The 27,595-nt window shown below is 39.5% G+C and overlaps 2 protein-coding genes across 7 annotated transcripts in view; one reads left to right on the forward strand and one right to left on the reverse strand.

Annotated features, from left to right (window-relative positions):
- Window positions 1-19,149, forward strand: part of GYG1 (glycogenin 1) — a 39,060-nt gene extending 19,911 nt beyond the window's left edge. The window contains exons 6-7 of the mRNA XM_045813020.2: window positions 9,596-9,815; window positions 12,079-19,149. Coding sequence (XP_045668976.1) covers window positions 9,596-9,815; window positions 12,079-12,252 — 394 coding nt within the window. The 3' untranslated portion in view covers window positions 12,253-19,149. The remainder of the gene's footprint in view (window positions 1-9,595; window positions 9,816-12,078) is intronic.
- Window positions 17,924-27,595, reverse strand: part of HLTF (helicase like transcription factor) — a 50,876-nt gene continuing 41,204 nt past the window's right edge. For 4 of the 6 annotated variants that reach the window (XM_045813009.2, XM_045812994.2, XM_045812973.2 and 1 more), the window contains exons 21-25: window positions 26,767-26,892; window positions 26,311-26,423; window positions 25,790-25,970; window positions 22,454-22,534; window positions 17,924-20,083 (exon numbers count right to left, since the gene is read on the reverse strand). In XM_045813009.2, coding sequence (XP_045668965.1) covers window positions 19,931-20,083; window positions 22,454-22,534; window positions 25,790-25,970; window positions 26,311-26,423; window positions 26,767-26,892 — 654 coding nt within the window. In that variant the 3' untranslated portion in view covers window positions 17,924-19,930. The remainder of the gene's footprint in view (window positions 20,084-22,453; window positions 22,535-25,789; window positions 25,971-26,310; window positions 26,424-26,766; window positions 26,893-27,595) is intronic. The other 2 variants (XM_045812985.2, XM_045812977.2) reach the window with 2 other exon arrangements.

Raw genomic sequence — 27,595 nt, forward strand, 5'->3', positions numbered from 1 at the left:
AAATTGGGAATTGAATTTAAGGTAATGTATGAATTGGGAAACAAGTTCATAAATGCATTTCTTAATGAAATAATATTTCCGAAAGTGCCTAGCATCGTGTTTAGGAACTGGCAGGCTTTTAGTCAAACACTAGTTTCTTTTCGGCTTTCTTCGTCTAGAAGGCCTATTTTATTCACATAGTTTAGAATCTGGCTTGTGCGTAGTGCTAGGCAAAAATCTCATCAGCCTTTTTTAAAATCAGTCGTTTAGCTCCATTTTAGCTTTTTATTCTACCTACTAACTAAAAGCTGTGTATGGCATTTTGTGCCATATAAAATGGGCCCAAAGCAAAGAGAAAGCGTTCTGCGGTATTGCTTCAAATCACCGTACAAATTAATTAGCCTATTGACAACAGAGCTTGTTTTACCAAATAATTTCAAAATATTTTTACTTTATCTTTTTACTTGAGTTCAGATATGGTCTGGGACCTGGCCTGGTCTAGTTTTAGAAAGTGGGTCTAGAAACCTACAAGATTTGTCTCCATTTGCTTACTGCTTTAAATTCTTCTAAGGGTATTTGTATCCACTGTTTCTTTTTCAGGAATGTGGCTTATTCACTAAGACCTTATCAAACCTCTTTAAAATCAATATTTTCCAAAAATGAAATGAGCCTTCCACATCCTGAATTCTGTTGTTCTGGTGTATTTCTGATTTGACTGGTTTTTTTTTTCCTTGACCCCTGAGACGCCCTTGGGTCCAGCTCCCCACCGTGACTATTGTCACCGAAGCCATAGCCTTTCTGTGTTCATTACTGTCACACTCTTAACATCTTCACCTAAAACCCTGAGGCCGTGTAGTTGGGATCCGTCTGATTTCCTCAGCCATCTGTTTGAACACTCACCCGTTGGCTTGGTTGCAGGCCCACAGCACGCAGAGGGCGCACAGCTGAGTGAGAGAGCTCTAGTCTAATCAGTCCGCGACTTCCCACATGTGGAGGGTGGCCCGGATGTCACGTGGCACAGTCCATCATGATTTGAGCGTGGGAGAAGAATCCAGCAGTGGTTGCCCGGCCGTCTTGTTCCTCCTTCATGGGTGTCAGCAATGCCTGTTGGACCCCAGGGCCCCCAGTGGCCAGCATGGCCGTCTGGTCGTTCCGACCTCCTCTCTCTTTATCAGGCAGTGTGTCCTCTGTTCTGACTGCCACCTGTCCCACTCCCCTACCTCATCCCTTACCACCGAGGGGAAAGCTTCCGCATCAGACCCAGCCCAGCCATTAGAGGCGCCCTGACAGTGGGCCAGAAGGGCACGAGGGGCGTCTTGGGGCAGAGGTCTGAGTGACAGACGCCCCCAGGAGGAGGTGGAGTTCGTGGGAGGGGAAAGGCGTGTGGGCTGAGTGGAAGACCTGCCTTCCTCTGCATCTCAGACGGGTGGGCTGCGGGCTCTGTTTGCCCCACACGTATGTTTTGTCTTCCTTACGTAGTTGTCTTCTTTTTTCACTCAGGTGCCAATGCTTAAAAATCAGGGTTTCACATGAAACCTAGATTTTCAACTTCTTTTGGAAAAAAAAATCAGATATTTGGAGAAAGATGTCCAGTGACTGTTACAGGTTTGGGACCTTAAGTAAAGGAGTTGCCATTTCCTAAGATGGGAAAAATGGGGGCAAGCAGGTTTGTGGGGGCAGCGTTTGACCAGAGATGGATTGAATGTATCCAGTTTGGGATGTAGTAAGTTTGAGGGGCCTGTGAAGCATCCTAGTGAAAATGGGAGCTCGGTAAGTAGATGTGAGAGTGGGGAGTTGAGGAGAGAGGTCTGGGTGAGACAGACCTATGGGAGCGTCAGCATGGAAGTGCTGGTTATAGCCATGAGACAGGATGATGGAACCCAGAGAGTGACTGTGATAGAAGAGTCCTGAAAACTGAGCCCTAAAGCAGGAAAATGTGGAGCAGGGCCCCGAGACAGAGAACAGTAAGGCCAGAGGAGACCCAAGAAAGTGAGGTGCTGCACCAGCCAGCCAGAGAACACGTTCCCAGGGGAGGGAGGGGCCCGTCTGTGTCAGACGCTGTTGAGCATTGGCACCGACCTGGAGTGCGGAGGTCACTGGGTGACCTTGACAAGAGCATGCCTGGTGGAGTGGTGGGAGGAAGCCTGATAGAAGTGGGTCCAGGGGAACAGAGAATCGGAGGCCGTGAGTGTAGACAACGCTTCTGAAGCGTTTTCTTTAGGAGGGAACAGAGACATGGGCTGGTAGCTAGATAGGGATATAGGATCCAGAGAGGGTAGCGGAGGCGGTTTTTTGGAGGGTGGGAGAAGGTACAGCAACGGTGTGCTGATGGGAATGACCGAGAAGCGCGAGGGCGAGCGCAGTAACGATGCAGAGAACTGGTCCGGCCGAGAGTAGCTGGAAGGGGACGTGTGTGCAAGTGGAGGGGTTGCTCTCAGGTAAGAAGCAGGACAGTTCGTCCTGTAACGTGCAGGGAAGACCCAGATGACGGTAGCTGGGTGTATTTTTTGGTTGAGTGAGTGAATGAGCAAGCAGTCAGCCAGGACGGACTGAGAGTGACAGGCTGTCCCCAGGAAAGTCTCCATGGTGGCCTGGAGACATGGGGTTTCCTTGGCCTCCTCTGTGAGGACAGGCCACCCTGGTAGGGGAAGCACTTGGCTAGGTCCTCGTCTAGGTGATTAAAGTCCACGTTTGAGTACCGATGTTGTTCTGATTTCCGGGGCATGATCGGGGAGGTCATTTAGCTTGAAAGGCAAAAATCAGGGGCGTCCCTGGTGGCCACCGTTCTTTGCTGCTGGGTAGCAGCTGTCTTCTGGCGATGCGACATGTACTCACTTGTGCTCCATGGTCCCGACTGCAGACCCACTCCTCCTCTGCGTGGCCAGCCACCCCTTGTGCTCGTGATCCTTGGTGTAGACCGTGAGTGAGTGGGTAAGAGGAGGAATTTGGGGGGTGAGCGGGGAAAGGTGGCTGACTGGTGGTAGAGGAAGGGGCTGTGCAGGAGAGTGAGGCCGAGGAGCAGGAGCGAGTGGCCATGCGCCAGAAACATGAGTCGCTGAGGTGGGTGGAGGACGGTTGGCCACTGCGGCCACGATTCCCGGAGAAAGGTCTCACAGGCCGTGCTGTGTTTCTTCTTGGTGCCTAATTGAACGTCACACACAAATTGCTTTGTGAGACGTAAAATGGCTCCTGTGTGCGCTGTCACGGGGTCGTTCCCTTTCCATTCTGAACACTTCTGTAGTCTCATCCACACGTTACCAGCTGCTGAACTGGTCATGAAAATTCTATCTGATCTTTTGGTAACATCAGGTCACAGGGATTATTTTAACGGCTAACATAAGCAGTATTATTGCTGGCTCAGGTTCAAACTATGTCTTGTGATCTGGACGTCTCTTTTGAGATTCTATCAAGTTAAAATTAGAACACTTATTTTAAGAGATGTATGCAAGCTGAGACAAATCCCCATTACTGGGTCAGAATGAATGGCTCTTAGTAATTTAGAGACAATTGTAATATGTACCCAGTGTTGTTTTATTTTTTGTTTTTTGTTTTTTTATTCCTGGCTGGTAATTTGGTGGATAAATCAGGCAGTGAGTCAGTGAATCTTCTCGTTATCCTTGTTCTGGGTTGAGGTCAGTTGAACTTTACCTTTTGACATTAGTAATTCCCTTTCTTATTTGTCCGCTATTTCGCCTTTAGCCAGGCACAGCGTAAATTCTGGCTGGTACCTGTTTGTGGCCTTTGGTGAGAGAGAGCCAGAACGAGAAAGATATCCTGAGTTTACCTTCTCTAAGGAATATCCCCGAATTTGCATTTAGGCTAAAATATTCTTTTAAGCAAAAAAGTAATTTCCCTTTTGTGACCTGTTCTCTTATTTCATTTTGATATGGTTATTTTGGATTTTCATAAATAACTGAAAAGTAGTTGGCGTGCCTGGGTGTGGCTCAGTTGGTTAAGCGTCCAACTCTTGATCTCTGCTCAGGTCTCGATCTTGGGGTCATGAGTTCAAGCCCTGTGTTGGGCTCCATGCTAGGCTTGGAGCGTACTTAATAAAAAAATAAATAAAATTTAATTAAAAAAAATTGAAGAGTAGAATTGATTAAAATGATAGAAAATGATTTTTAAAAACATTCCTCAGGGAGCAGGATTAAGACAAAAATAATTACATGAAATTCATATCTACATTAATTGAAATTGTAGATACAAAAACAGTGAGACCTTTTGCTCATCTTTTTTGCAAACTGTTTTATTATGAAAGCTAATAGAGCAAGCCCTACAGGCTGTTTTGCTGTGTAAATATTCTGCTTGTACAGTTAGAGCGTAGTTGTATAGTTTTACCCATATAACACACACATCTTCATAGAAGGTGGCCAGTGTGAGGCCTAACAGTACCCCTGTATCAAGCCAAGGGCAGCCCTAGGTGATTTCCAGAACCCGTCGTGTATGACTACCTTATGCAAAACTGCAAGTCTGTCTTCTTTTCCCTCCCACCGTCCCATCAGAGTCCCATGTCTCCCACTTAGCAGCTGCCTTACTTTGCGCCCTGCCACCATCCTCCCACCCTCAGAGGGCCTGTGGGCTGGCCAGAACCTTCCACGTTCAGTGACTCATCCAGGCCTGTGCTTCTCATAAAGAATCCTTGCTCTAAAACTTGTTCTTCTTCTACTCATTTCCATAGATCGGTTTGGTGTGTGGCAGTGAGGTTAAAGCAATACCTTCATACCTAAAAAAAAAAAAAAAAAAAAAAAAAGTTTCCCGTTCTTCACTGTGCAGAAGTAGGGCTAACCATGGCCTTGAACTCATGACCTCTGAAGCCTGCGCATGACTACTGTATGCCCCATCTTTCCACTTCCTCTCTCCTGCATCTCTCTGCCGTCGCACTCCTGAATCCTCATGAGCTCTTTCTGGCCTGCCCTCAGTACCCCAGCTGCAATAGAAACCTAGTCACATTATGCATTTGTGTTTGCTGAAATTTGGGTAGCTGTTGGGCGGTTACGTCGTGTCTCCACAATCCTGCCCACCCCTTGTCCCTCCCCTCATCTTGCACCAAGGAATTCCTCGACTTCGGGCACAAAGGGCAGGTCCATCCACATTTAGGAGCCCTTATGATCTCCGTTTCTACCCCAAACAGGCTTATCAAGGACTTTCTTCAAACTCAGACTGCCCTATCTATGAAAGGACTCTGCCGCGGACACAGTTTTTGTTATGACAGAATAGGTAAAGAAGGTAATCCTGAGGAACAAGGACCCGTCCTCTGGCCACAGAGGGATCAGTGATGTAGATTAAAGAGACATTCAGCAATCATGGCTTCACGAAGACGGAGCCCTGGCCTGAGCCACAGTGAAATGCAGGCTGTGGACTGTGGCCAGATGGTGTTCTGTTGACATGCAAGGGGAAGGCATTGAGCCCCATGGGATGGTCTGTAACCGGAGGTTGTGGTGGCCCCTGAGCCACCTTGGGGCACAGACAGAACCAGAGGCCGAAGTGTCCGCTCCTGCCGCCTGCAGAGACGGACGGTCTGTGTCCCTGGGAGGTGTTCGCAGCTCTGCAGTGGGCTGGACCACTGTGCCCTCCCTCTGCTGAGCTTTAAAGGCCCAGTTCATGGAGTGAGGTGCTGGAGAGGAGCTGGGGTGGCCCTTAGACACTGTCTAGCACAGTCCACATAGGGGTCAGCCGGTGGTCCTAATAAGCACCACATTCCATTTCTTGTTCTCCCCACCTTTCCCTTACCTTTGTGCAAGCTGAACCCTCTGGACACAGTCTTTCTTAGGCAGTGCTAAGTTGCTTGCTTTGCAGCTTTCTTTCCTAGTGGTTACTTTCTTGCTCTGTCCTTGACTATATCTGGAGTATTTCCAGGGCTCATTAGACACATCCTTTCCACTTTTCAGACTGACCGTCTGTAGGCAGGGACTTAATCTCTGAAGTAACAGATGTCCCTCTCAGATGATGTCCTTCTAATTCTGGGAGTGTCTTTCAGTAAGAGCCTAGTTGTGGTTAAGAACCTTGGCTCTGGAACCAGGCTGCCTCCGTGGAATCCCAGCCCTGTCACTCACCAGCCATGTGAACCTAGACAAGTTCGGGAACTGCTTCATGCCTCGGTTTCCTCACATAGTTGTTTTGGAGATTAACTGGGTTATAAACCATGCAGTTGTTAACCAGTGCCTGGGACATGTAAGTAGTAAATGGATGTCAGCTATTAACGTGACTCCTGTTTAATCGTCTGCAAACTGTCGGGAAGCAGGTTAGAAAGGAAGAGAGTTTATGCTATATTCACATTTTAGTGTATTTTAATTAGTACTGCTACCTCTCCTATAACGACCGTAGGACATTCGTATTAGGATTGAAGTTTACCGGCCAGTCGTCTTCTAGGAGGAGCGAGCAAGTAGTCTTGCTGCGGGCAAGATGAATCGGGGGGAGGGATGTCTGAGAAGGTGGAAGCGTGTGCTCTGTTGCGCTCACAGGCACGTTTGTATTGCAGATGACGTAGTGCCTGCCACCCCCCAAAACTCACGCAAGTGTCCGGTCTCTAGGATGGGTTCCCCCATCAGCACTAGAACGTTTGTCGAAGGCTGTTACCTTCACCTTGCCGTCTTTCCCAGGTCTTCTCTGCACCCCACTTCCTGCACAAAGCCTCTCCTGAAAATCCCCACCTGCCTTGGCGTTTCTGTAGCCCCTCGAGTCGGCATTGCCCTGGTAGCCTTGACTCCTTGCCCTGTTTGTGCTGCTGTTTCTTATCTTATGTTACATGACTCCGTTCCCTGTCTGGGGGGAAATCTTTGGGGTCCTGCACTGACTGTATGTAACAGTTGCTTATTTAATTAATAGCCCTGTCTGCACAAATCTTGAGCATTATCCTTTTAATGATGAAATTGAGAGTACTTGTGTGCGTGTGTGTGCGCGTGTGTAAAATACAATGAAGAGTCAGCTTGGGGATGTCCGGTGTTGACTTCATTTTCAGAAGAACGGCGCTGTGGTAGTGGCCATCCGTCTTAGGAGGAAATTTGCGGTAGGCTCTGTTTTTCTTGCATACTTTTGGAGTGGCAACATGGTAGGACTGGCAAGAGCGCAGGCTGCAGAGGCAGAACTGCGCCAAATCCCTTTTCTGCCGCCTCACAGCGATATGGCTCCGGGTGACTCACTGGCCTCTAGGAGCCTCCGTTAGCACGTTAGTAAGATCTGCCTTTGCCAGACTGTTATTGTTCCCAATCACGTCCTTCACAGTTTGGGCCCAGGACGCCTGGGTGGCTCAGTCGGTTAAGCGTCTACCTTCGGCTCAGGTCGTGACCCTGAGGTCCTGGGATCGAGCCCCGCATCGGGCTCCCTGCTCAGCTCCCCTCTCTCTCCCCTGGCTTGTGCATGCTCTCACTTGCTCACTCTTTCTCCCTGACAAATGAATAAAAAAAAAATCTTAAAAAAAAAATTGGGGGTCCCAAATGTAGGAAACTCTCAGCTAATGATAGCTATGTAATAGGTCTCTGGCATTAAAACAAACAAACCCTCCAAAAAACCCCAAAACTTCAAAAGATTGTTAAGGTTACATGAATAGTTTGCATTATGTCAATCTGTACATCACGTTCAACTACTTTGGTTGCCTATCGGATCAATCCACTAAAATCTAACGCTTGAACCCAACACCCAAGGATCTGTCCCACTTTTCCTTTCCCTATCAGTTTCCTCTTTGGCTGCAGTGGGAGTACCCTCGGTCTAACTCGCATACGCTCACCTGATACTGGCTCTCCCCCTGCTTAGAATTCTCTGTATCACCAGCTCGCCAGCTCCTATCTGTTGTACAAGCTTTAAGTCTTTGCCCCATGGAACCTACCTTTTGTGACCGCCCTGCCTTTGCATTCCCGGAGCACCCACTGCTCCCATCTTTCTTTTGGCATTTGTATTCACCTTTATTATTTGGTTTTATGTACATAGATTTCCTCCCAGCCAGAATAGGGCCACTCTTAACTCTTACTCTAAGAAATTATTATGAAATATAGTATATATACAAAAGGGTATATATAAAAAATGTGGTGTTGTTTTTTTAATCCAGGTTAAGAAATGGAACATAATCAGTACCTTAGAAGCTGTCTTGTCTGTCCCTTCCCCATCATGGCTTCCCTTTCCCCCAGAGATAACCAACATCATGACACATGTATTGATTACAGTTTTCTACCCTTTTATTTTTTTTAAAGATTTTATTCATTTGAGAGAGAGAGAGCGAGCATGAGCAGGAGGAGAAGCAGAGGGAGAGCGAAAGGGAGAAGCAGACTCTCCACTGAGCAGGGAACCCAGTGCAGGACCCGATCCCAGGACCCTGGGACCATGACCTGAACTGAAGGCAGACGCCCCACCCACTGAGCCACCCAGGTGTCCCCAGTTTTCTACTCTTCTACTCTTTAAACAGTACTTTTTTTGTTTTGCCCTATGTAAGTGGATTCATATATATGAATTTCTACCTCAAATTTTTCAGCATGTTTAAAAAATTCATCCATTTGCTACATGATGTGTGTGGCTATAGTTCGTTTATTTTCACTGCCGTTATTGTATTCCATGATCTGAATATACCAGAAGTTGTCCTTTAAAAATGACAAAATGGACAAACGAGCATAGAATCTCAGTGGCCTTCAACAGTGGGTCTCTATTTCTTGCTCACGTGTTGGTGGATCGGCTGGCGCGGCTCTGATGGTCTCAGCAAGGTTCGGAGCCGGGACACGGGTTTGACCCACATCCGCTCCGTGGGTCTCATCCGTTCTTCTGCTGACCGAGATCCCGCAGAGAGAGGGGCCAGAAACAAGCAGGGCTTTTTATTTTATTTATTTACGTATTTTTTAAGACACACCGTCACTTCCTCCCACGTTTCACCGGCGAAGGCAAGTTCTGTGAGCGCGCCCGGTTATCAGGGAGGCCGAACGCGTACTCCTCCTGTGGAGATCGGGGGAGGAGTGACCGCTTGCTGAACAAGCTTCATCTAAGACACGGTCCTTTGGGTGTTTGTCGTTGCGACCGTTTCAAACAGCGCCGCTGCCGTGAGCGTGCTCTCCGTTGCTCGCGCGTCAGGGTTTCCGCCGGCTCTGCGCCTGGGGGCTGAGCTTCAGGTCGGAGCTGCGAGCGTTTGCCGTGTCGCTAGGTAATAGCAAATGGTTTTCCAAGTGGTCGTGCCTCTCCTCCCGCCGTGGATCGTGTTCTGGTTCTTGCACTGACCCACTGCTCCTTTTGGGTTTTTGTATATATTTAACATCCAACTGAATAATTTCAAATATATGTCAACATTTTTTCAGTGAGCTCAGGTTGTTTTTTTTTTTTTTTTTTAAAGATTTTATTTATTTATTTGACAGAGATAGAGACAGCCAGCGAGAGAGGGAACACAAGCAGGGGGAGTGGGAGAGGAAGAAGCAGGCTCATAGCGGAGGAGCCTGATGTGGGGCTCGATCCCATAACGCCGGGATCACGCCCTGAGCCGAAGGCAGACATTTAACCGCAGTGCCACCCAGGCGCCCCTCAGGTTCTTTTCTAACCACTACTTCTAGTGGAAGGTGCATCGTTAGGGCTTCAGAACAAAGTGCCGCCGATCTTTTTGTCAGCGCTCAGAATCCACTAATGGTTTCAACTCGTGTTCTCTTGGCAGATTTGGTGCAAATGCCAAAGTTGTGCATTTCCTGGGGCGAATCAAGCCATGGAATTATGCTTATGATCCTAACACAAAAAGTGTCAAAAGTGAGTCCCATGATCCCACCGTGACTCATCCAGAGTTTCTCAGCCTGTGGTGGGACATCTTCACCACCAACGTTTTACCTCTGCTTCAGCAGTTTGGCCTTGTCAGAGACACCCGCTCGTACCTAAGTGTGGTAGGTTCTGTGTTTTTCTTTCAGGTAATTTAGTGCTGTACTTTTTAAAACTTGGTATACTGGTAGCGGTAGTATTTAGTGGTACTTTAAATGGAGATAAATAAGATTTGTTGTAGGAAAAAAATGTCCATCTTACAGGGAAGAAATACTGCCAGCAAAGACTAAAGCAGTAAATTTTGTGGCAGATTTCATTAGATCTGGGAGCATAAGGAAGGACTTTAGAGGTGTGTCTGTGTGTGTGTGTGTGTGTGTGTGTACACACACACACATATATATATCCATATCTAGTACGTATAGAATTCTTAGCCCATTGTCCTAAGATTCTGAGGTTATTCCTAAAGTATAAAGAATGCCTTATTGCATGTTTTAGGAACTACAAACATTTAAATATACATATTTTTTATTTTTGCCATCTGCTTAGAAGAATGTATTTTCAGTGAACATTATAATAACATGCAAAACAAACACTTGCGAAAACAAATACTTTTCTAGGATTACTTTGGTTTGCCGTGCTTGCACTCCTGTGGTTACACAGAATCTTGAAAAAGAAATCTCGTAAGAGGAGGATGACATTAACATTTACAACAACTTGCTTAGCCTCTTTCCTGACTTTAAATGTCTTCCTCTGAGGTTGGTTCTTTTGGAAGAACTGGAAGAGGATGAGAAGTTGTACTTCTGTGCTACATGCTAATATATAAAGGAGAGAACCGAAGGGGTGAATTACAATCAAGTCTAACTGATCAGTTAATTACCTTGTTATAATTATAAGAGGCTATAAGGTTCTGAGAGATCCTTTTCTTTGCCATGGTAGAGATTTTAGCCATTTCACTTAGTAGCACTTGCCCCAATATATAAAATGGAGAAAGGGAAAAATAACACTAACATTCTTACTTTAATTGCTTTATATGGACCATGAAATAATACTTGTACAGTACTCGGAACATTGCCTGGCACATAGTAAGCGCATAAAGAAAGCTAGCTATTATTATGTAACCCTTACAACTACTCTGTCAATTAAGTGTTATTGTTAATATGCCCTTTTATATATAAAAAGTAAGTGAGGTTTAAAGAAGTTAAATAACTTCTCTTAGTTACATAACATACTCATCAAAAGCAGAACTGGGACTGAAATCTAGGTCTGCAAGACTGTTACCTTCTGAACAATATCGCGAAACAGAATTCTGGAAGAGCCTCCCTATATCATTGCTGTGGCAAGTGGAAGCAAAAGCAGGGGTAATCCAGGGTAAGGACTTACGTTGCTTCAGCTGTGAAACCACCCCATGGAATCTGCCCAATTACGTGGAGTTCCAGTGTATCTGAACACCTACGTATACACAAATACTGACATACATAGCAACAAAAACCAGTAATCAAAAATTTTGTTCTCCCATTTTTCTGTTAAAAGCAATACCTGTATGCATTCACTCACCTTCCTTTTTCTCTATTTCTAGTACCTTCTCACTACAGAGCTTTTTGAAGGATAGCTTTGATATTCTTTTATGGTACAATTGAAGTTAATTGCCTTTCTAATAGTAATAGGATCCTGTTTTAACATAGAGTAGGTTTGCTGTATTTCCTGCACATTTCCCTTGTTCCTTCCACGACCCAAGGACTGAGAATTATGAACCAAGGAAGGGTGATGGGAATTGAAACGATTGTTCAAGACTAAGCCAATTGACATGAGCTACGAGAATAGATGATACTTGATAATAAGTTTGAACAGGCAGATAAGTTTGATGCGTAGTCTCAAGCCATTTAGCCCTCGCTTTTATAACATGACAACTTGTGTATGTGGTGTGGCTCTCTGGTTGGGTGCTTTCTGAAGCTTAGCCTCTGAGGTATCATTTTGTTTAAGTTCTCAACCTTTCAGAGCCCACACAGATGGAGAATTGATCGTGAGACTGTGTTCCCTTGTCCGTCCATCTTACACTTTCTAATGAACTGTTTGCAGCTTTCAGACTTGGTCTATACACTGGCTTTCTCTTGTGGCTTCTGTAGAAAGGTATGCAGAACTTAAACATTAACCCTAATTACTTTGTTCTCCCAATGTTTGCACTGAGTCAAGAAGTCTTCATTTCGTTAGGAATAAATCATATGACCCTTGTATTTCTGTGTCTTTTGTTTGTTTCATGTAATACTTTTCAGTTTTTGCTACTTTGCATGATAATTCATCCTGGCTTTTCTCACCTTCAACTTATTGCTTGCTTTAAAACCATCTGATTTTCAGCTCTCAAGAAGTCTCTGATTATGCTCTCCTTTTTAGGAAGACGTCTCAGGAGCCATATCACATCTGTCCTTTGGGGAGATCACGGCTGCGGCACCGCCTTGTGTGTCCTCAGAAGAACGGAAGGAGCGGTGGGAACAGGGCCAGGCTGATTATATGGGAGCAGATTCCTTTGACAACATCAAGAGGAAACTTGACACTTACCTCCAGTAGAAACACTGCCATTTTCCCATGGACACATCCACTTCACAGGCACTTGTTTCTGATCCTTAGTTATCTAGAGCTGGGTTAAGAAAGGTCTGTTACAGTCGCTAGAAGCTTTCCTAGAATTCATCAGATGAGGGGATTTTGCAGGACAACAGGTGAGAACTGGGCAAAAGTTGTGAAGTAGCAGTTCTGTTACGTGGACAGTGTTCTGCTTTTTAACCCTAGGCTTATTCATTATTCAGCTCATGTGTTGGAAATTCTTAATTTTGCTGATGGCCAACATATGTGGTAAGGGAAACTCAAGCTCATTAAAATGGCTGCCTCGACTCTAAAAATGTGCCAATGCAGGCTCTAAATCAGGCTCCTTCAGACTGGGACAGGATCTCTCTTGCTTGCGTGTTGTACCTTTCACTAGACCTGCATTTTATTTAGAATTGCCCAGAGACTGCCAGAGTGATTCTAATTCTGCTTTCAGGTGAAGACAGCCTGTAACACTGCTGAGTGATTCATAAACCTATCGACAAATGGTGTTAACCCATTTTATTTCCTAATTGTAGTGTCTGAAATTGTTCACCAGTTTTCTGTGTACAGTAAGGCAGCATGCTAAAATGCTTTCGTTCGGTTCTGTATATCTGTAAACAGCAGTGTGTTCTCTGAAGGTTACCTGCGGGGGCACCTTGTATGAAAATAAAGACTTCATGCCGTATCTTGGTTGTCTGATTAAGGGATTCCCACTCCCCTTGAAAAAAATGTATTAGGTAGTTTTTCATAATTTGTAGAATTTTTCAGTGTTTTAAAAACCATTGTAAAACTTGACACTTAGAATTGGTTTCTAGATACCTAGAAATATTTCCATCTAGTGTTGTCCAGTGACAGTGATGGATGTTGACTGATGGAGGAAAGTGAGATCAAATTAATCTGTCATTTACATTATATCTCCATATCAAGTTGAGTATTCAGATTTTAGAAAATATTATAATGTTAAAATCATCATAGGTTCATTATCAGTCTCTGGACATATTTGATAATCTTTCAGGATTGTTAGAATCCGTACTGGAACCAGTGACTTCTAGTGTTTTTATCCATGAATTAAAATGATGTTAAGTGTAAAGGATATTTATTTAATGTATAGATGATTCTAAGTTGCCAGGACGGCAAGCCAGGGAAAGGCAGGATCCAAAATGACCTTTTAAAACCAACGTGAGTAATCATTCTGTTGGAGGGGGGGAGGCGGAAACAAACCAGGAGAGAAGACCATGACCAGAAACTCGAGAGGTTTAATTGGGCAGAAGCTGCAATGGCTTTTGTGATCTAAGTAACCTTCAAGGTCGCCCTTCTTTATTTCCACAATATCCTACTGGTTACACAAGTCAGCCCTGTTCAATATGCGTGTGAATGAATACACAGGGATACGGACTCCCGGAGGCAAGAATGGTTAAGGGCCACCTTGGAGGCTGGTTACAGAAGAGCTCAAGAAGAACCTGAGGATTTACCTAAAATTGTAAAAGATCTAAGTGATTTCTGAAGATAAACTACAATTACTTGGGCTGGTGGCGGAGTTGCTATAATCTGCAAGTGCACAAAGCACTACTAGAGACTGGTGCCTCCATGTATCAGGTGCTGTGGTGCCTCTTCTCAAAATACTCCTAAATCCGAGGATCTCCGCCTTGGGGGGTTTATCAGGATGCAACCTATCATAAGTCTCCTAAGTCAAGAGAGATGTGTATAAAATAAGGAGCTGGTTTCCTGCCATCCTCCTAAAGGTAACCAAGGTGATTTGGGGAGATTGTTTTCTAAACATCATTATGAATTAGTGAATTTTAATGTAGGTGGTTTCAATCCATTGCAGTTATTCTTAAAGATCTAATTGTTTTACCTTTGTGATTTACATTTTAAGAACACTGCTTTTGCAGCTGGTGGAAAAGAGCTCGAATTGAGGACAAAAGAGTTGATGGGAAGGACAGTTAGTTTACACTGGTGGTCCTGGACAGAGACCGTGGTAATCTAGCATACCTTTCACCAGGATGAAGGCAGTGAAGTTGCTGATGGATTGGATGTAAAGAGTGAGGAAAAAGGAGTAAGTGAAGATGAGGGGCTTGAGCAACTGAGTCTCCAACCTTGCTGCTCCCTACAACATTGGAGACTTAACTGTAAGTAGTTTCTTATGCCTCATCACTTAAAAATTCTGACTCAGTAGGTCTTGGTTGAGTCTATCGTGTCTCTGCTCCAAGTAACTACCAGGCAATCTAAGACTCTGACCCAAGTAACACTTGTTACATTAAGGAGGTATTTGTACTGAATACAACAGGGAATGAGGTTTTTAGTGGAAGATGCCTGAAGAGGTAAGGTGGCTATTGCATAGCAGGGGGCTCAACTTCTCATTAAAGTAAAGCCTTTCCAAAAGACAGTCTCAGCTCTTTGAGTGATACAGAAAACATTACCATAAATAACATGTATGAATATATTTGTATAGTGTTTACCTTTTTAATGTCACTGAGACTTGAAGCATTACGCTAAGTAAGATTTGGCATATCCTTAAAATAGTCTGCTATGGTTTGCTTTTTTCTTTGCTTATTATTACAAATACACAAATGGATTATAGTCTTATTATATTTGGGTTATTTAACTTATTTCTCTGGGTGTCAGACGCTGAAATTTGACCTCCTTAAAATAAAACTATGTAAGAAAGCATAAAGAAGAAAGTTTACTGGGCATTTACATCTCAGTTCTCCTGTCAATCCTATGATGTATATACGGTATACACATTTTTGCAGATAATAAGGTAAATGATTTGCAGATTTTGATTCAAATTTTTGTACCCCAAAGCTATACTTTCTGCATTAAAAAAAAAATGTATGGTCAAAACAGACAATGAAATCAGAGAAACCTCTCTATATAACCAGAAATACAAATGCCAGAAATCTAGGGAGTAATACAATGTATAGTAAAAGAAGAGCTTTCATTTTGCTATGAAGATACGGAACTTGGCTTGAAATAGGACTTGGGAAATACCTTTTACAAAGGCTTTAATTAAATAGGCTGCCTGAAATTATAATATAAAAATAAATGGATAAAATCCCAGGATAGAATTTGTTGGGAGTTTTGGCTGGGACTTGATTCAGCTCCTGAACATACACACGTATCTTATAAGAAGCTTCTATTATCCTGTTTTCTTTCAGTGGTTTTATTGGCCTAGAAGAGGTACAGCTTCTATTACAGGACTGTGCTGTGCTACTGTGATGTATTCAGGGTCGACGTACACCTATATGGGCAAAGGCTCCTTACACCTTATACACAGCAGTTCAGTTCTTGTGATCTACTTACTCTGTATTCACTTGTTTCTTGATGTCCAGTCTATCAGCTATCATTTCTCACTACCGTTGGACGAGAATAAAAATAGGGAAAGAGTCAAATAGTTCAGGAAAGGGCCTTTGAATGCTAGTCCTTTTCCACTGAGTCAAGTACAGTTGAACTTGAACAACACAGGTTGAACGGCGAGGGTCCACTTACACATGGATTTTTTTTTTTAATACAGTATAGTACTGTATTTTCTTGTCCTTACGATTTTAATTTTCTCCAGCTTCATTATAAAAATACAGTATATTTTATATATAAAGTATGTGTTGTTTTATCAGTAAGGCTTCTGGTTAGCAGCAGGCTACTAGTAGGTAAGTTTTGGGGGAGTCAAAAGTTATATGTGGATTTTCAAGAGCACAGGGGGGTAAGCACCCCTAGCCCCCATGTAGTTCAAGGGTCGAATGTATAGGGAATTACTGAAGGCTACTATTTTAGGTGATCGAAGCTTTTTTGGCTCCTGGGTCCCTGGTTGAGATGAACAGAAATCCAGTCTTCAGACAACTAATACTGCCATGCAGTATGTAATCTGAATAATTTAGTGTATTCTGAACTCTGTTATCAGAAGAGATCACAAAATTCATAGCCTTTTCTTTTTACAATTGAGAAAAGGTTATCAAAGCATCAAATTTGTGTGTGGGGGGGAATCAAATATATCGACCTGGTGTTTTTTGTCTTAATACTTTTTGTCCCCCCCCCCTTTTTTACATTGTATAAGCGATAAAGCTCTAAAGTGAAAAAGCTTACATAATTTAATATTCATTGAAGGCTATTAACTTTTGGAATCAAAAAGGATGACAAGTATACCATAGAAAATAGCATTTAATGTGCAAAAAAGTATCCAGGTTAAGAGGCTGAGAAATCACTGAACTAGGCGAACAGATTTCTTTCCTTGATCTTTTCAAGGATATGCCTTAATTAAGGTGAAGTACTAACTTTTTCAACTATACCTCAAAATCTTTTCCAGGCAGCCTAAAATACCAAGGGTCAGCTAGTAAGATGTGTAAAATGGCAACATTTGTAGAAGTTCAATATATCATTTTTTTTAATCTTGTGAACAGTGGTGGATAGAATAGCCTTTTGCTGTTAAGACAAATTTGCCTACACAAAGGTCAGATCCATGCCTTTCGAGATTAACTCCATGCTTGATCAAGGTCTGTAATTCATGCCTAAAATGGATGTTTATCTTAAATCTCCTTACTTACACCTGCAAGAAGCCTATTATGTCTCTTTCAGTAGAACATTTCTCATGAAATATTTAATTTACCTGTTCTTTACCAACATACTGATACCAGGGCAAGTTTTCTTTAAAAACCTATAGTGTACTATTAGGGAATATCCCTTCCCTCCCCTAATAAAAAACGTAAGTTAGGCATTCAGGAAGCTGTATCCCGGTTAGTTTTATCTGCCTTTATTCTTAATTAACCAGAATGCTGAAAAGACCACAAAGTTACTGAAAACCTTCCTGAAAGTGTTCATGTCTCTTCTTTAGTTAAGTGCAGCACAGACTTAATGGGGAAAGAAAACATCTGCTCACAAGGTTTCTAATCAACAGTTTCCCCTTTGAAGTAAGCAATACTGCAGGAAAGCATCCCAGTCATTATTCACAGCTGCCAGTTTTCTGGCTCCTTTTATTCAGAAGTACCATACAAATGAGGTACCAAATTCCAGAATGTAGAACCTGGTTACTACATATTTACTAATGAATGAGGGAAAATTGTATTATACCTTTTGCAAGTATTTTAAATTTAATATGCTAAAAACTTAAGGTTAAACATCTGAGCTATTTAGCCAAACATGATATTTGTCTGCATGTGTTTAATGAATCTTCCAAATCCTAATGAATAGAATTTTGGCAAGTACTATCAATAATGGAAAAAAATACATCAATGCCTTTGACTTCCCCCAATAGAAAACATATGCTGCCTGAAGATAATTTCATTGGTACTTACTAGTAATAAACACAAGATATTTTCATGATTTAGTATTTCAATCCTAGATTAGGGCAAAATCTCTGATACAGAGTGCTATCTATTAATAGTATTATCGCATCTCCTTTTTTTCCTGGCAGATGAGGAAAATAATTGGAACCCACGTTTTAGAAGATCAAGGCACTTAACTTTAAAAATATATACACTCTGATTTCTAAACAAATTTAGTCAAATTGAGCAAAATAAAAAAAGATGGTAAAACTTGTTACTCATAGTACTTATGTACTGTCAGTAAAAAACAATTGTGTAAAATGGGTATCTTCACAAGTGGGAGATTTATAAAAAAATTTCCTTCAAAGAAAAAGTCACAAAAATTATGGCACAGAAGAAGCTGATTTTTAAAACTTTTATTGATTTTAAAACAAAATCCAGTTTGAACCACAAAATTGTTTGAACCACAAGTGGGAATACAATGTCTTCAAGATACTTCTAAAGCTATTATTCTACATAATGATAAAACAGAACAAGAGGATAATACGACCTTTTCATTCTGGTGGTTTATAGATTTTCTTAGGATGAATTAAATTTGTTTAACACCATTTAATAGGACTACAAAAACAGGTATTTTTTAAATGGCTTGCCAAATTTATCATTATGAATGTTTAAAAACACAACTCTGTAAATGGGTAAAGAAGCAAGCTAAGTCTTTTACAGTGAGTTTGCAAGGCTTTGCCTTTGTAAGCAAGAAAAGTACATATATAATTTTTTTTTGCTGAAAATTTTTTGTATTTAATCTCACGGGAATATTGGTATATAGAAATCCACATACTATATTTCATGAGATTTTCATCGACCTGATTGTTTTTGTGTAATGCTAGTTCTACAAGGTAAAGAAACTCCCTATTGCTCCTAATGTTAGTTGACCAACCCCAAGTTGTTATTCCACACTTATCCGTACAGAAAGGTCTATTGATCCTTTTAACCAGCCCTCTGCCTTACCTGCTGCCAAAGAGAAAAGGCGCTGGGAAGATTCTTGCTGTCTAATCCACTGTTCCCTTGGAGCAAGAGACCCAGCACAGGGAGGGGAGAATTTAGCTATTCATAGATTTAGCACGCATCTAGGTGTATGCCCCAGAACACAACACTGCCTCCAAGCTCATCTTTATTTCTTAACACTGTAAGTAAAATGAAAAGTGTTCTTAAGTCTGCACGGTCAAACAGGAAGCTTCTCCTGTTACAGTAATCTTTCTCTGGATTAAAAAGTTCCCGTTAGGGAAAAACACCACTAACTAACGTGATGGCCGAATGTAGAGCTTGTTTAAATGTGACTCAGAGTCATCTAGAATGCCATGGCAACCACTGTGAGTCTGATTATTAACAAAAAAGTAAGAAAAAGAGGACTAATTTTATAGATAAATGTAGGGTGAATTACTAAAGTTCCAAAATCAATGTCTGATTCTAAACACAGTAACAAAGAAATTTTTCCATTCAGGATTAAGATGTCTTTAAGAGTTGAAACGATTTTGGAGGTCATCCAGCCCAACTTCCATCCAGATATCACGCCTCTCACATATAGTAGTCTTCTGAATTATAAAAATTTATAAAGTTATTTTAAAAACTACATAAATAAAAATTATCTCTATATATAGAAATATCTATTCAGCAATTCCATAATTTAAATATTCAAATTAAACTGGGTAGAACTGGTTCCTTCTCACCACCACAGACTGTATTTACACACTAACACATCGAATTACATTTAATAGTACTACTTGACTAAAATGGAGAAAAATAGTATTCTAACACAGTCCCTATGTGAATTAGATCTCAAACTGTTAAAAAAAACTTGTAAGTTAACTTGGTAACCTGGACTTCAGTGTCTCATTTAAGGTTTGATTCTGGAATGCAAATATGGTTTTTCAAAGTAATAAAATCTCTTGTATATAGTCTATGTATTAATTGTTTACAAGGACTGTGAATCCATCACATCACAAATGGGAGGCTCTAGTGATTAACCAAATGTGTCCAACACAGAAAATAACTCTTTATTTGGTCAAAAGTATAAAAGGTTTGACCTTACTTGAAATATGAAAAAGCTGAGTATTTGAAAGATATATGAAAATACTCAGCAAAGACACTATGAAAAGCTGAATAACAAAGTAACTTTCTCAAAAAATTATTTTAGGCCACAGTATATAACAGAACTTATTGCTATTTGAAATATCATTAAAAATAGGTTCATATATAGAAGAGATTGTTTCAGTAATACTTTGCTAATATAAAATGATACGCTCCTTTTAAGAAGACATACTCTAGATCTCATTTCTAAAACTCTATTTTCTGATTTCCAAAATTTCCATATATATCTAATCAAACTGACCTTACCAAAATCCCACAAATTATAAATCAATTAAAGTTCTGATTTCATTAATTTTAGCTTGTTTCATTTCATTAGCATTTGTTTTTTTAGTTCCAAAGGCTCCAGCAGCAAGTTCTCTCTTTGTGTTTTGTATTTTCAGCATATTTTCTTCAACAGAATCCTTCACAATGAACTTGGGGGGGAAAAAAAAGTACTTTTTAGGTCACAATATTTAAACTCTTCAATGAAAAAAAAATTTAAGACATGTTGAAATGTTGGTCCACTATAAAGAAATCTGCTTTCTTACAGTATTACATAGATTATTGACTGATTTTGAAAGCTATTAGAAACTGGTTAGCTGTCCTTTTTTTCTCAATATGAAGTGAGCATATTTAGAATATGAGAGAATACCAGAGCTGAGTATTGCTTTCCCTCATTATTCAATATGGTTTTCCTGTATAAAGAATATGGCTGTAAGGCCATAAGTTACATCTAAGAACAGCACCAAAACCAGCAAACTTTATAGGCAACTCTGTAAGTGGAATACCTGCAAAATAAATTTAGCATTATATTTAGCCAAATGAGATTTCCCCAGAAATGCAAGAATGTGCCTTTGTCTGGTTTAACTTATAACATGGATAAGTTAAAAAAAGACATCTTCTCAACAGATGCTTAAGAAGCATTTCTAATAAAAAACCTTGATTAAAAAAAAAATCAACCTATAAATAAATGTCCCTCAGTCTTACATGTATCCACTAGAAACTCACCAAGAACAATGTACTCACAATGTAAAACAATAAAAGGAACAGTTCAAGAATGATTACTATCACTACTAATAGTCAACATTGTGTAGAGGTCCAGTTACTGTCATAACTATGTAACATTACTGAAATACATAAAAGACCTAAATAAATGAAGAGACATACTAAATTCTTATATGGGAACACTCCTTATTTATAAGGTGTGTTTATATATTTATAAAGAAGACCATTCTCAAATTAATCATAACTTTAATAAATCCCAAACAAGATTTCTTAAATGGGATCTGGTAACCTAAATCCAAAAGTTCAAGAGTAAATAATTGTATTAGCGAATTTCCAAAAAGAAGGGTAATGACAACACTGCCCTACTAGATATCAAAGCATACTTTAAAAAACCATAGTAATTATAAGAGTAATACTGTCCTGGGAATAGGAAAAGAAATCAATGAAACAGAGACACAGGAACAAAGTCTGGAAAGAGACTCATATTAATATATATAAATTAGTTTATGATAAAGTGACATTTCAAATCAGTAGAAAAAAATGATATACTTAAATTTTCTGAAGCTTTTTCATGAAAAAAAGCACCTACGGTTCAAAGGTAAGAGTTTGAAATAAGCCATTTCCAATATACATAACAAGAAATTTAAAATCAGAATGTATAAAGGAATCTTTTGTATTATAAAACTATATCTGTACTTAAAACTGGACAAAAACAACCAATTCACAGAAAAAAATATTAACTCACAACACGTAAGCAAAAAATAAGTATGCTCAAGGTCTCAGGTATACGTAAATTAAAAGAGCACTTTTCTGACCATCACATAAAAATTTACATCATTCTCATACATCATTAAGCCTATTTTGAAAACAACTTGAAACAGTTAAAAGAATCTTAAATCCAGAATTCTAGTTTTCTTTCTTTTTTTTTTTTTTTAAGATTTTATTTGAGAGAAAGAGAGCCCACAGAGGGCAGTGGGTGGGCAGAGAGAGGGAGAAGCAGACTCCCCACTGAACAGGAAGCCCAACATGGGGCTCTATTCCAGTACCCTGAGATCATGACCTGAGCTAAAGGCAGACACTTAACCAACTGAGCTACCCAGGCACCCCCAGAATTCTAGTATTCTTAATCCTAAAGAAGTACTTGTATGTAATATAATGCTCATTATGGCACTGTTTTTATTAGCAAAATATTAGACTGGCTAAATAATGGTTTATCTATATATGGATGTTAAAAAGAATGGGTTTGCAGAGTCATCAAATTCACAGAGAGAAAGTAGAAGGGTGGTTGCTGAGGGCTGAGTTTCAATTTGAGATGAAAAAGTTCTGGAGATGGATGATGCTGAAAATTGCACAACAGTGTGAAAGTATGTAATGCCACTTAAGTGTACACTTAAAAATAGATAAAATGATAAATATGTATTTTGTCACTATATGAAAAACAAAAGAAAAGGTTTTATATGTACTTATATGGTAGTGTACTTATATGGGTATAGTCCCCAAAATATACTGTTAAGAGGGCAAAGTATGTTGCAGAATAATAAAGTATGACCCCATTTACCTTAAAAGGAATTTTTTAAAGAAGAGACATGTACATACAACTGAATCTATGTAAACATCAAGAGAGACTTTGAATAACATGTAAAACTACTGATGGTGGTTTCCTCTAGAGGAGATTAAAGCTGACCTTCATATTTTGTTCTACATAATTCTACTGCAATCTTTCATAATATATTCATGCATTTGTATAATCTTAAAAGCCTCATCAACCTAATTTTAAAATAGATGGCTTAAAAACTCACTTTTGTGATGATAACTTCTTGCTTCTGGCCAAGTCTATGGCATCTGTCGAAGCACTGATCTTCAGCAGCTGGATTCCAGGCCTAATAAGAATATGAATGCGTTGTTACCACCCTGATCTGTGAGTGTTCTGCACAAATCCTGTCATTTCAGTATTACTCATTTACCTTTTACTGACTCAAATTTTTCTGACTTAATTCAGATACTGACATAAATGCTCTGGGGAAAAGAATTCACCCCACTCCAAACTATGACAGGCAGGTATTCTCCCCCATCATTTCACTGTACTGCTTCTAGTATCTAATACAGTACCTGATACATAGAAAGCACACAGCTAAGCGATTGTTAAGTAATCAAACAGTATCTTTTTCCATTTTAAAATTGACCTATGTCTGCTTAACAAAGGAAAAAAAAGTGTTACACATCCTCTTAAATGACCTAATTTATATCAGAAAAAATATGTAATTGGGTTCGTTTATGAAGAAGTTTTCTCCCCTTTTGCTGCTCTTTTGATTCTTTTTCTTTCACTTTCTTCCATTTGTTAAATAAAAGTACAAAAAAAGATTTCAGGAGTAATCAAAAGTCCTAAAACTTAAGGGCTTTGTTGATGCAATTTTCTCTATCTGTATTTGAATCTGTTTGACTTCAAAATTGAACTAAAGTAACATTAACTCATTAAATACAGGCGTTATCGTGGGGACTGTCTTAAAGTGAAGAATGAAACAATGAAGCACAGAAAAGAATAAGCAAAACAACAGAGTTCTTCAGTCTAGAAAGACAGGAGTCAAGTGGTTTGGAAATACCATCATGAACTATCAGGGTAGAGATCATTAAACTATGGGATAATTCTTAAAGGGTGTTTAGAGAAAAGGAAACTATATATAAAAGTACGACCTGAAAATGAAACAAAACTGCAAATGCATATGTAGATGACAAGTTTATAGTATGATTCATACTCAGGCTGTTATTTTCTTCTAAAGTTCCCTTGATGGGGCACCTGGGTGGCTCAGCTGGTTAGGCTTCGGACTTCTTGATATTCACTTGGGTCATGATCTCGGGGTCATGGGATTGGGCCCCACATCCTGCTCTGTGCTGAGCACTGAGTCCCCCCGCCTCTGGCTCATACTCTTTTCCAAAAAAAAAAAAATAATAATAAATAAATAAATAATAAAGTTCCCGTGAGCTTTAGTGAAAAAGAGATTTTACTATGGCTGTAATTTGAGTATTGGGTGATTTTTCATATAAAAGTCAGATTTTAAGAATATACTTAGCTTATCATTTTCTAAAACTGATAATCATATTTTATGTATATTCTGTATTTCACAAATGGATACATTTTGAAACCATTAAACCAAGAGCCCAGGTAAATAAATGTTCCTTTCTGTTGTCTCTGTTTTATCTAGGAACCTTCTAGTGAGCTGGCAATATACATCTAGTATGACTACCATGAGTCATTTTTTTTTTTTTTTTAAAGTAGGCTCCATGCCCAGGGTGGAACCCAAAACGGGGCTTGAACTCACAACCCTGAGATCAAGACCTGAGCTGAGATCAAGAGTAGGATGCTTAACCAACTGAGCCACCTAGGTGCCCCTATCAGGGATCAAATTTATCTCATGATAATATAAAACTGATAGCTGCCATTTCACCAGTACTGATGAAGGAAGGTAATTAGGTTTATCAAAAGCCAAAAATCAAACATTTAAAATACACCGTAACTCTAATCCAACATTCCATGAAAAGGTAAAATACTTTCATTAGTAAAATTTTTTATTCAATCTTATTTTCCTGGGAGCTGGCCTTCATTTTAAAGCTAGAAACATGTGAAATATTCAATGAAAAACAATTTACTATGAACTACTAAAACATTCTAGAAGTTTTTTTAAACTACTAAAGAGTACAGTCTGTCATCAGCTTTATAATACTATATTTGGTATCAACAACATTTTCCTTATCAGATACTAAGATGAACAAAAGAAGCAAATAATTTGGGAATTTGTCCAAAAATCATCTTCTAAGATTATCATCAGGTTAGTTAATATGACTTAATATGCGGTTACAAGGACTATTTTTTTAAATAATAACTATAAAATATTAAAGCACTAGCAAAGATTTAAAACTTCATCCACAGAACTAGGCAAGAAAATACAACAGACCACTGCCATCCATAACATTAATGAGAATCTGTGAATGTCAAAATATGGTTCTGGTTGGTATTTTACTGGGGAGGTTACCCTCAGGTGAGGAAAAAGCCTTGGTAGCAGGTGTATGCATGAACTAGATAGCCTAACCAGAATAACTAAAATTTGTATCTCAGTGAACTTTGTTATGAAATTTTCTGAATTTCAGGTAACAAGCTAAAACTACAAATCTTAAATCTGTAAATCATAGAAATAGCAGATAGGGTTGCCTCTAGCCCTGACAGTAACCTAGTGCAAATTAGAAACTGAATTAGTCCAGAGTGCCTACAGCTCCTTGTGCAATTAGAAAAAGGTGCTGCTCCTCTATGCATGCTTCTCTTAGGTCACAATTTGGTGAGTAAAGTTCAGAGTGAATTTTAGCTCCCACCCTACAGCTAGGTCTATATTGTACAACTACAAGTGACTGTACTGTATTAGATGCTAAAATTTATCCAAAATATTCCATTAATGGTATTAGTTCCTAAAACTGTGGTGCTGGACCACCTGTAACTGAATCACCTATGATCTATATAAAAATGCAGTTTCCTGGGTCTCATCCAATAACTCCTTAGCTCTGAAGACAGAGATGAGAAATTACATTTTACCTAATTCTTTGCACATTAACACTTGAGACCATTAATATCACGATGGTAGCTACTTTCTCTACCTTGTCTATAGCCAGATTCCTGGTGCCTGTAAGACTCCCTGACACAACGCAGAATCGCATTATTTGTTGGCCAAATAAATGAAACCACTACACTAAAGCATTACAAGTTAATAGAAACTAATTCTATATATAGAAGTAGAAAACCACAGCACAGAAATTAAAAACATGGAATCCTGGTTTGCATATTATTGCATGACGTTGGGCAAGTTATTTTACTTCTTTGTGCTTCAGTTTCCTACCTGTAAAATAAGGATAATAATAAAACCTCATAAGGATACATCATAGGGATATCCTAGGGATGCTGTGAGAATTTCAGTTGATATTATGTAAAGCACTTAAAAGAAAGCCCTCAGTACACATTTACTAAGTTAGTATCTATTTCTAAAGTCTGCCTAAGAATTTTCACCATCAGTTATAACTATGAAGGTATTTACCAAATAGTTTATTTTTTAAAAAAGTTTAATAACATACCAAAATGTTACAGAACTACTTACTGGATCCATTAAGAACACTCGAGAAGCTGCAGAAAGATTCAAACCAACTCCCCCTGCTTTTAAGGATAGAAGCATTATAGTTGGAGATCCCGCTTCAGTGTTTTGAAAACACTGAATTGATTCAACTCTCTTCTTCTGTGCCATGGAACCATCCAAACGAGTAAACACAAATCCAGAGGCTCTAATGGAAGGACAAAAAAGACAAGTAACACTTGTCCATACAATTTAAAAACAGGTTAAGTAATTACAAATCTCTTCTTTCAACCAATTCTTCTACTCATTTATTTTGACAAATACTTACTAACCATCTACTAACATGTCATGCTCTGCAGTCAATTTTTTTTCTGATAAATTGCAGACTAAATCTTTAAAATCCTATGCTCCCAGGAAATATTCTTTGTGACTCTGTCATTTTAGATAGGCGAAATGAATGTAACTGGTAAAACATAATTATTTTTTGCTATCCAAATCAAAACACATAAAATCCTTTTACTCAAAGTGAGAATCAATATTGAATTTACCTGAGTGGTGTTTCTATTAAAGACAGGAATGTTGTAAACTGAGAAACAACTAAACTTTTTATGTTGGGGTTCTTCTTTCTTAAGTCAATCAGTGCATGCATTAGAGCATTAATCTGAAAAGGAAAAAAAGAATCAGGACACCCATTAGATTCCATTTTGAATGGGCAAAATACATAGAACTTTTTTTATTAGGAAAAGAATGTTCCTGCCCCATTATTTCTCTAAAATGCAAAAGTAAAAGACAACTAATGTTTTTAAAAATTAGGACTGAAAGAATGCACTCATAAACTGAAGCTCCTTTCTTCTCAAATTCACTAGAAATAAAAATGTTAACACCAACAGAAGATAATATTCAAATGATAGTACTAAATAGATTTAAATAGAATTATTTTAAGACATGGTACCCTTTTATAAACATAAAACAAATACTCAAATATTTGCCCATGTGTATTTTACCTTCGAACTGGATGTCCATTCCATATTAGACTTTTTCTCAGTGTCACACGCCAATTCTTCTGGAGGACATTCTAATAAATTGTCTCCATGTATATCATTTCTGCATAAAGGACATTTAGCATGTGGCTATACAAGAAAGAATAAGATATGAGTGAAGTTTATGAGAGGAAAAAATATAAATTTACCTAAAATTTTTAAAAAGTATGGTAAATTCTGTATCCTTAATAGATAGCATTTTATTAAACTTTTAATTAGATTCATCCATTTGAGATAAATCTGTACATGCTGAACTCCAGGCAGATGTAATGTTGTTATGTGTTAAGTGGGACTGGGTAAGAAAGGGAGCAAAAGTATGGTATGTGATCTTGATGACTAGCGGGAGCTTGAAACAAGTAATATAATACAATTTGCCCTTGAACATGGGTCTGAACTGCAGAGTCCACGTATATGAAGATTTCTTCCCAATAAATACAATACAGTACCATAAATGGATATTCTCTTATTATTTTACTATTTTCTCTAGCTTACTTTACTGTAACAATACCACATACAGGCACGCCAGGTGGGCTTAGTTGGAGGAGCATGCAATTCTTGATCTCGGGGTCATGAGTATAAGCCCCACACTGGGTGCAGAGATAACTTAAATAAAAACTTTAAAAAGAATACCATATATAACAAAAAATATGTGTTAACTGTTTATGTTATCGGTAAGGCTTCTGGTTGACAGATTAGTAAAGTAAGTTTTATAAGAGTCAGAAGTGATATTCACGTTTTCAACTGCACAGGGGGTCAACACCCCTAACCCCTGCATTGTTCAAGGTGAACTGTA

This window comes from Ursus americanus, chromosome 20, assembly GCF_024610735.1.
Source record: "Ursus americanus isolate L20-20 chromosome 20, mUrsAme1.1.p, whole genome shotgun sequence".
In the NCBI taxonomy this organism is placed as follows: domain Eukaryota; kingdom Metazoa; phylum Chordata; class Mammalia; order Carnivora; family Ursidae; genus Ursus; species Ursus americanus.